General features: G+C 36.9%; 1 protein-coding gene across 1 annotated transcript; it reads right to left on the bottom strand.

Annotated features, from left to right (window-relative positions):
- Positions 1-314: 314 nt before the first annotated feature.
- On the bottom strand, positions 315-9300 carry LOC132096979 (guanylate-binding protein 1-like). Its single transcript, XM_059502657.1, has 6 exons — positions 9195-9300; positions 8931-9058; positions 8495-8604; positions 8193-8386; positions 1054-1296; positions 315-598 (listed from the first exon to the last, which is right to left on the bottom strand). The coding sequence occupies exons 1-6, from the start codon at positions 9220-9222 to the stop codon at positions 315-317; spliced, it is 987 nt and encodes a 328-aa protein (XP_059358640.1). The 5' UTR covers positions 9223-9300.
- Positions 9301-9852: the final 552 nt, after the last annotated feature.

Raw genomic sequence — 9852 nt, forward strand, 5'->3', positions numbered from 1 at the left:
GTACACTGAAAACATAGAGCGCCCTCTCGCGGCTGTAGACGGTAATGTTTTCTCTTGTTTCTTGGTTCTAAATAAATGCAACTTATAGTCCAGTGCGACTTATATATATTTTTTCCCTCATCGTGACGTATTTTTGGACTGATGCGACTTATACTTAGGTGCGACTTTTAGTCCAACAAATACGGTAGCTACCTCTTATTATGCAAGACTCTAGGCTTCTTTTGCCAGGTTCCTAAGACATGGTGTGTCTTCTGTTGCCTGACTGTCTCTCTTTTTCTTTCTGTCTGTCTATCTTAGTTACTTTGATGTGTGTTTCAGCAGGTACCATGTTTTTGGTAGATCTGGCCATTGTCATTGAAGGACACAGTGATGAAAACTTCAATGGGCTTCTTCTCTGCATCTGTGTGGATGTTGGACAGCTCTTCTGGGCACATTGGAAGCTGAACCAAGTTGAACATCTCTGTCATGTAGAGCTGCAGGGCCTCCTCCACTGCATGGACGTTCTGGATCTTAGCCAGAGACACCACTGCATTCTCCAGACACGGAATATTCCCGCTGCGGATCGCCTCTACATAAACCTCAGCAAGATTACCCAGAGCTGTCAGGAAACACAATAGTTAAGTCAGACATCTATTATTTCTTTCACATTTCATTGATCTGCTTAATGCTGCAATAAGTGACTTTTTTAAATAAGACAACACATAAAATGTCCCAAATACCAGACTAATTTTAGTTTCCTGAGTAATCATACTTGTCTTTATAACAGCTATAAACTCTAAACATCAATCAATTACAATCTTTGAACGCATATGTCTATTTCAACCAATGGCAAGGGTTTGGACATGCTGTTTAGCTGAATAAAGGATGGTAAGAGAAAAAATTGGGTTTTCTTTTTGGCACAATTAATCATTTAGAGCAGCTGTGAATCACACAGTAGAAAATGCTCAGATTTCTACAGAGTGATAAAAATTATGCTTCTCAAAAGAGTTTTATAACTATGTTTTTTATAACATTTTTTTTTTTTTTTACAAGTAATTCTGTAAAGACACAAACCTGTTCCAGTAATTGTACGGCTGCCACTGACAGTTTTTGTCTCTGAATTGTTGTAGATGTAATGACAGAAGGTGTTTGCCTGCTCAAGGAACTTTGATTCCAGTTCTTTCTCAGTCAACTCCTCCATTTTCCACATGTTTTGTGTACTAGCAGGTCGAGGGAGGACAAAGCACTTCCTCACCGCAAAGAAATTCCGCAGACAGCGGCGTGGCAGGTTATACTGCACAGTCTGAGTTGAACTACCTAAAATAAGATAATTATTAATCATCAATGATATCATATCATTGATATGATATCCACTTTGGTTAAAATTTCTCAATGGTTGTGTAAAAACAACTTTTTTACCCTGTCAAAAACAGCTCTGTTTTCAGCTAACTGTTTTAGTACATGTTGCTTTAAATGCTAATGAGCTCTGCTCACCCGCCCCTCTCTTCCGTGGGGTGACAAGCAGACTGTAAACTTCAGCCGCAAATCTTGCTAACTAGTACATATTAGGAAACATTCATAAAAAAGATGCATAAAAAAAACTAACTAACTTCTAACTAACTTCTTCTGTAGATGAAGCTTGATCACAATTCACGTGAACAAACGCATTTAGGCAGATTGGTTTATTCCCTTCAAAAACGTAAGTAGCGTTAATCTTCTGCATCTTCAGCGGCTCAGAATGTCGGGAATAAATGAAGAATGCTATGTTCATTACTACATCCAACAACAAAACAGCTCAATCGTTTAATTGGCGATGTTCTTGTCAAATCAGGGCCAGGTTTCCAGATAACGATTGATCTTAGTGCTTAAGAACGTTTTCTACGAGTCATCTTGCAATCGTTCCTTATTGTTTCACGTGTGTTTCCCAAAAATGCACTAAACACAGTCGCACGTAGCTGTGCTTTAAGTGCCACTTAGGAGTCGCTATCCGTTTGTCAAGTGCTAAAAATGTCACCTTATAGAATGGCTCGTAATTGTAGTACACAATCTTTTATTGAAATGTTAACCTAATGCTGCGCTTCAGACAGACAACTTGGATATAATAACTACAATACAATATCATATTATATTAAAGTGTAGAATATTATACTTTACATAATAATATACTTTATATATTATGTCAGGTTAAAAAAATGTTAGCCTGAATGCACTGTAAGTCGCTTCTGCTAAATGCATAAATTTATTTGAATTGATTTATTTATATACAGTATAGAGAGAGAGAGAGAGAGAGAGAGAGAGAGAGAGAGAGAGAGAGAGAGATTTTTTTGATTTTTAACCACATATTTATTAACTACACAAATTCAGGTACAACTTACAAAATCACAATTACTCAAAAACTCCAACAAATTTCAATGCATCATTTTCAATACAGCACACAACTTTTTCTACACTCCAAACCGCTTCAAACTCTTCCAATTTCTTTATATGAGAGTAGAAAATAAAATCATGTTTTACTCTAGCTTTTATGAGTCCCTTGAACAAACATTCAACATTTTTACTGGTACCATGAGCAATTTTATATTTCCTACTAATATAAACTGCCATTTTGGCTTGACCCAAAATAAAATTTAACAACCGTCCTTTCCTCTTTTTCCTTTTACAATAATTAAAACCAAAAATAAACACAACCATTGTAAAAATTTCATTAACATCAGTAAATATAATCTCCAATAAAGCAAACAAATATCTTAATCTCTCACAATGTATAAAACAATGAAATATGGTTTCTCTTTGATCACAAAAAGGACAGCAATCTTGCACACTTGGATTCAACACTGAGATAAAAGCATTTACAGCAACAATCCCATGTAAAATTCGCCATTGAAGATCACCCACAATTTTAGTCAATGGTGGTTTGTAACAAGAGCCCCAAAAAGGTTTGACTTCAATATCAACACTTAAATGGTCTCTCCAAGGTGTATCCATTCTTTTTAATTTGTCTTTATTTATCACCTTCACACAAACTTTATATAAACTCTTTCCACCCATTGTATCAAAAATAAAGTCTCTCAAAATCCCTTTAGTCATTAAAACATGTTCATTTTCAATTACACTTTTAGAGATCATCATACAAGGAAAAATATCTGTTTTATCAGGAAGCGCTTGACTCGACACAAAGTTCCAGTCTTCATCACTCAAATTGTCTCGCCACTTCTTTAACAAAAGATGGGCAGTCCTCTTTGATTTAATTCCAAGTCTCTGCGCAAGTGCATCAGCATTGTCCAACTTGAAACCAGCCACTTCTATTAAATCCTTCATTTTAACAACTCTGGCTTGTGTTAATGCTTGCATCAACCATAAAGTTGTATTTCCACAAAACTCCAGTCGAGCACCATTAATCAAAGGTTCTTCCAAAAACCAATACAGAGAATTACATGACAATGATCTTTTTACCTGTACCATACACCATGCTCTTCTTACACTCTCATAAAAAGAAGAAATAGACTTCAAATGAAAACTCTTACAATCTGTCCAAAAAATATTTTTTCTAAAACCCCACCCTCCAACCTTACTTAAAAGACAACAGGCTGGTCCAAACCAGGATAAATTGGGTCTATATAAAAACTTTTGAACAAACTGTAGCCTAAAAGCTACTTTCCTACTTACAAGATCAACAACCCCTTGTCCACCTTCTTCCTTTGGAAGTTAAAGAACATTTCGTGGTAACCAATGTAATTTATCCCAAAAGAAATTTATCATCTTGACCTGTATTTTTCCAAGAACCCCTACCGGAGGCTCTAGAACGGATAACCTGTGCCATAATGAGGAGGCTACTAAATTATTAATGATTAATGCTCTCCCCCTAAAAGACATTTTAGGTAAAATCCACTTCCACCTTCCTAACCTTCCTTCAACATTTTCCAGAACATTTTCCCAGTTTCTTTGCATTATTTTTTCATCACCCAAAGAAATTCCAAGATATTTAAGACCTCTTTGTGACCAAACCATCTCACCCGGTAAGTCCAGTTCTCCTTCATTCCATTTTCCGACCCTATATGCTGAACTTTTAGCCCAATTTACTTTTGCAGATGAAATTTTTGAATAAACATTAACAATATCAACCAGTTTATCAATATCATCCTGTCCACTGGTTAAAACCAATACATCATCTGCATAAGCGGATAGTTTTATAGGTGGAAAAGTACTCTCATATCTAAAACCATCTAAACGAGTCCTAATTTTATGTAGCATAGGTTCTATTGCCATTGAATAAAGCATACCTGACAAAGGACATCCTTGTTTAATTCCCCTTTCTATTTTAAAAGGGCTACTCAAACCACCATTGATTTTCAGTACACTTTCAATATCCTCATAGAGCACTTTAACAAAGGCAGTGAAAGCAGGTGGAAAACCCAAAGTTTCAAAAATATACCATAAAAACTGATGATCCACCCGATCAAACGCCTTTTCTTGATCTATGGAAATTAGACCACATTTTTTTCCCAACAGTCTTGAGACTTCCAAAACATCCCGAATTAAGGATATATTATCCACTATTGATCTATTAGGTACACAATACGATTGATCTAAATGTTGATTGATCTAACCTGTCCAATTACTTCTTTCAGTCTGTTTGCCAAAGCTTTTGATAAAATCTTATAATCAGTGCATAATAAAGAAACTGGTCTCCAGTTTTTTATCTCTTTGAGATCACCTTTCTTAGGGAGCAAGGTTAAAACCGCTCTTCTGCAGCTTAGTGGCAGTTGTCCTTTATCCAAACTATCACTTAAAACTGCAAGTAGATCCTCTCCTAACAAATGCCAAAAAGCTTTATAAAATCCAACAGGCAACCCATCTATACCTGGTGCTTTACCAGTTTTCATACTCTGCAAAGCATTAAAAACTTCATCTATTGTTAAAGGACATACCAGTTCTGTATATGAATCCTCATTCACTTTTGGAAGCTGATCTGCCACAAATTCAGCCATTAACTGGTCATCGACAAAGCTGCGGGTATACAGCTCTTTATAAAAACTGACAGCCCTTTTACGAATGTCAGAAATCTCAGTAAGAATTTTTCCATCTTCTGACATTAAACACTGAATATTTTTCCTTTGGCCATTTTTCCTTTCCAAACTGAAAAAGAACTTTGATGGGGCATCCATTTCAGAAAAATTCTGAAATCTGGATCTAACCAATGCCCCCTGAGACCTTGTACCTAATAGATCTGCTAATATTGCTTTTTTTCCTTTAAGAGCCTGCAATTGATTTTGATTTACAGTTGCTCCACTTAAAGTCTGAAGTTCCACAATATCCATCTCTAGACTTCTTTTGGATTGAACCATGTCTCTAGTAACATTAAAAGTGTACTGATTACAGAGTTTTTGTATCTGCACCTTCCCAATATCCCACCACTGCTGTAATGATGTAAAGGAAGATTTTTTTGATCTCCACCCCAACCAAAAAAACGAAAAACATTTACAAAAATGGGCATCTTCAAGTAAAGCACTATTAAAATGCCAATAGGCACTCCTACTTTTAATAGAATTAATAAAAACACATGCTACTACCATTGAGTGATCAGAGAAACCAACAGGACAAATAAAACAAGACTTAAAACATTGTTTCTGATATTTAAAACAATAAAACATATCCAGTCTTGCTAAAGAGATAGAATTTTCTTTCACATGAGCCCATGTATATTGCCTTTCGTTACACTGAAAATTTCTCCACACATCACAAAGTTGCCAAGTTTTAATCATATTCAATAATTTATTTTTTGAAGCCATATGAGGTTCAATGTGATTCCTATCTAAATCATTGCTTGTACAATTAAAATCTCCACCCAGTATTAGAAAACTTTCCATATTACATTGTTTCAGACTACCACATAAAGTTTCAAGAAACAACATTCTTTCCATTGACTTCACAGGAGCATAAACATTTATCAATTCTAAAGTAACATTTTCAAACTTTGCTATTATCTTAATTAAACGGCCTTGTATTACTTCAACAACATCATAAGATATTGGTAGGCAGGTCTTTGAGAATAAAACAGCCACCCCAGCACTAAGAGCAGTCTTATGACTCAAAACAATCTTTCCTTCCCACTCCTTCATCCATTCAACTTCATTTTCCTTTGTGCTGTGTGTCTCTTGCAAAAACATAACATCTATGTTTTTAAGTTTCATTAACTCATAAACTTGTGCTCTTTTGTTTACATCCCTCGCCCCATTTACATTCAGGGAAGAGATTTTAAAATTACTCATTATGAGGGATGAAAAAAGCACAAGAGAACAAATCCACATTACTCCATTATTCCTGTGACAAATCATTATGCATTGTCTGAGGACGAACCTTTTGCACAATCTTTTTTAAACGATACACTTCAGGGTTCGACAAACATACTTCACCTTTCTGCTTCATAAGCATTTTTGCTGAGTCAATGAATAACGAAAGATCAGGAAAAGAATCTATAACCTCCACATTCCTCATTCCTTTTGTACGCTGCAGAAACTGTTTCATTCTTTCCAAACTGTACCCACTATAATCTTTACTCATATTTCCTTCAACTTCAGAACAATCTCGCTCACTTTCTGAGCCCGACACTTCACTTACATTCGAAACTTCCCCAGAACTTTCAGTAACAATCTCATCATGTGCTTTTTTCTTTGATGTATTTTCCATCTCACAAAGATTCAACTTCCTCTTCACTGCCGGCACTTTAAATACCTCTTCATCCTCTTTAAGTATTTCACCCTCCAACTCATCAAAGACAATATCCATTGTCTCATCATTTTTTTGAACTCGTTTCTCACTACTCTTTACTCCACTTCCTAGATCTTCTTTGTCCACACTCAAAACAGAAACCCCACCAACTTCGCTTTCTTTTTCCAAACTCTGACCTTCATTAGATCCTCTTTCAACCTCTGAAACCTGTGACGCGTTTCTTTCTGGACAAGTGCGTACCAAGTGCCCCACCATCCGGCATCCAAAGCATCTCATGCTCTCAGTTGTTACAAAGATAAGATAATCAAAATTATCAACTTTAAATTTAAAAGTAATATTCAATTCATCAATATCACTCCTCAAAATCATATGCACTTGTCTACGGAAAGACACGACGTGCTTCAACAACGGAGATTTGCAGCCTAGGGGGATTTTCTTAATCGCAGAAACCAACTGTCCATAACGAGATAATTCGCGTTTCAGCGCTTCATCAGTAATGAAAGGGGGTACATTAGAAAGCAACACTTTTCTCGCTGGATTAACAAGTGGAAAAACTTTAATCAAACTACCATTGAGGACTAATCCATTTGCAACTACTGTGTTCACTTTTTCAACTTTGTCCAAAAATAACACAACAGCACCATTCATTCGAGATGCGGAACGAATACTACTGTGACCAACGACCTCTCCTACCACTAACACACATTCTTCAACCGAGCACTCAACTCCCACCGGCACTTTAATTCCATGCTGCCGGGTGAGTTGCTCATAAATCTCAGTCTCAGCATTCGCCATGGCAGCCACTGGCTACACCACCCCCCACCACAATATTTTCAGTACTTTGTGACCATACACCACAAAAAGCTTAAATAAACCCAGTGAAAGAAACAACACTTAAGTAAACAGACCTTTGAAATGGGAAAAGACCCGACAGTCTCGCTCCGATTCACACTCCGCTCAGTCAGCAAACGCCCACGCATGCGCACAAACGAGAGAGAGAGAGAGAGAGAGAGAGAGAGAGAGAGAGAGGCGTTATTTCCGGGTACAATACATAGCTGATGACAACAATTGTATTCAAACACCTTATAAAAGTAATTTTTGCATTCTATTGCACTTTTAATGTTAGGCAGAGCAATTTAATGTTGCTGCAATCACTCTTTGATCAGACCATAATAGATTTTAATTTTATCTTGTGTTAATAATGTTCTTTTTAGTGTTGTAAGAAGCCAAGTAAAATGACACTACAACTTATCCTGGACTAAGATGGAATGAAAATACTACAAACTGGGTAGGATGGATGGCTGGAACGTGTTCAAAACTTAGTGCCTAAAAGGACTTGTAATTTGTGTATTTCCACATTATCTTAATTTCTACATAAAAATGTTACATAAATGCTACATAAAGATGTCAATCTCATTCAAATGTCCATGCACTCTGAAAGTAAATATGTACTGTATGTGTTTAGTGTCAACTCTGTTATTCACCTTTTTTGAATTCCAATGCACCCTCCAGATAATCGTCTGATGTTATTGGTTTATCCCCCTTTTTCAGTTGCAGAGTGAAGTCACGAACAGCCCAGACAAAAGATGGAAAAACACTCATGAAATCTGCTGACTCGTCCTCATCTCGACTCTCTTCTGCCTTCACACGAATGTTCTCTGTCAGCTCTGTAACATAGCTACATTCAGCGCAGTTCAGGAAGAGTTATATTGCTGCTACAAGAGTGTTTTCAATCTATTGCACTTGTATGTGCATGTTTTGTTTGTTTATAGTGTGAGAAGGATACTGCAGCTTTTCCAGTGCCATGTTATCAATGACCCCTAAGCTGTTGTACACTAGAGTGCTGCTGAGAAGAACAGCCAGACAGAAGATCCATGTGTCATGTTTCTCATCTCCCTGAAATAGCAAAAGATTGTCAGCTACAATAAGCAGCTGTGTATTGTCGTTTTTTTTTTTTTTTTTTTTTTACAGTAAATTTACCTTTACCAGCAACAGACCATACTGCATTTATTTAGTTTAAAACTGTTTTTTTAAACTAAACAACGTTTGAGCATCATTTGAGAGTAGTGTTGTGGCCCTGTGAGCGAAGTTTAAATAACATATCCTTGGTACGTTGAATAATGAAAACTGAACGCACAGATTAGGTGATGAAAGTTGAAAGATCCTGTTGCTATAGAGTTAATATTGCTATGTAAACATCATTGTGGATTCTGTGCCCTCACCTTCTTTACATCACCAAGTCCCTCTGTGTCCAGCAGCACCAGAGTGTGTCCTTTTTTATTAGGGTGAGGAACACACCACATCCAGATACCTTTGGTTTTTGATTCAATAGTGTTGCCGAGAGCAAAGCCTGAGACAGACAAAATAAAAAACAAATTAAGATGCCCAAGATGACAAGAAATATTATTTTAAATATTTTTTTGCATATCATTTTAGTAGCCTGACAGCACGTGAGGAAGATTTTAAGCTATTTCTTTAAGCAAAACCTGTCTGTTGTCCTGCCAGGCGGTTCATGAGGTAAGATTTCCCAGTACGGTAGAGTCCCACCACAGACACCACCACCACCGGCTCCTTGATCCCATCCAGAATGTCTTTGGCTTTCGCAAGAAGTTACATGAAATTATAAACAAAGTAATATTTTTGAATAAACAAAGCCATTCTGGTGATTTTATACGTATACAACAATAATAAAACTTAATTCTGAATGTTAATTACCTCAAAAGCAGTTGAATGCCTTTATTTGTGGTCGTCGTTGAAAAAATATTTTAATAAACGCTCTCAGGCTCTTCCTGTCTAACAGGTTCTCTTACGAGAGCTCTCTCGTACTGCGTCTTAGCTAAGACGCTACGGGAAAAGTCTCTTTTCACGAAATACTGAAGCAAAAAATTATTCTTAATTTTGTATTTTTGTAAAGCGCATTTGCAGCAGTACACAGCCATAGGCGAGACGGCTCGTTCGCTCATTGGCTTGTTCTGCGGCAACTGCACAGCCTATCGAGCGCGGGCTGATGCAACATCAGACCAATAATAATTGCCACTTCCCGCCGAAACGGGTGTGGCCCAACCTATAAAAGGAGCTCGAAAAGGCTGACTCACCTGATTTTTCATCTCTTCAGCGAAGCTCACGCATCGCTGGATCACGGAG

This window comes from Carassius carassius, chromosome 20 (genome assembly GCF_963082965.1).
Source record: "Carassius carassius chromosome 20, fCarCar2.1, whole genome shotgun sequence".
In the NCBI taxonomy this organism is placed as follows: domain Eukaryota; kingdom Metazoa; phylum Chordata; class Actinopteri; order Cypriniformes; family Cyprinidae; genus Carassius; species Carassius carassius.

What these genes read in the sequence shown, in the direction of transcription:
- LOC132096979 (XM_059502657.1), bottom strand. Translation starts at nt 9,222, where the DNA reads ATGAACCGCCTGGCAGGACAACAGACAG. An exon ending in GACTTGGTGATGTAAAGAAG is followed by an intron (nt 8,605 to 8,930) that starts GTGAGGGCACAG and finishes TTGCTATTTCAG; the next exon opens with GGAGATGAGAAACATGACAC. An exon ending in ATGGCACTGGAAAAGCTGCA is followed by an intron (nt 8,387 to 8,494) that starts GTATCCTTCTCA and finishes CGCTGAATGTAG; the next exon opens with CTATGTTACAGAGCTGACAG.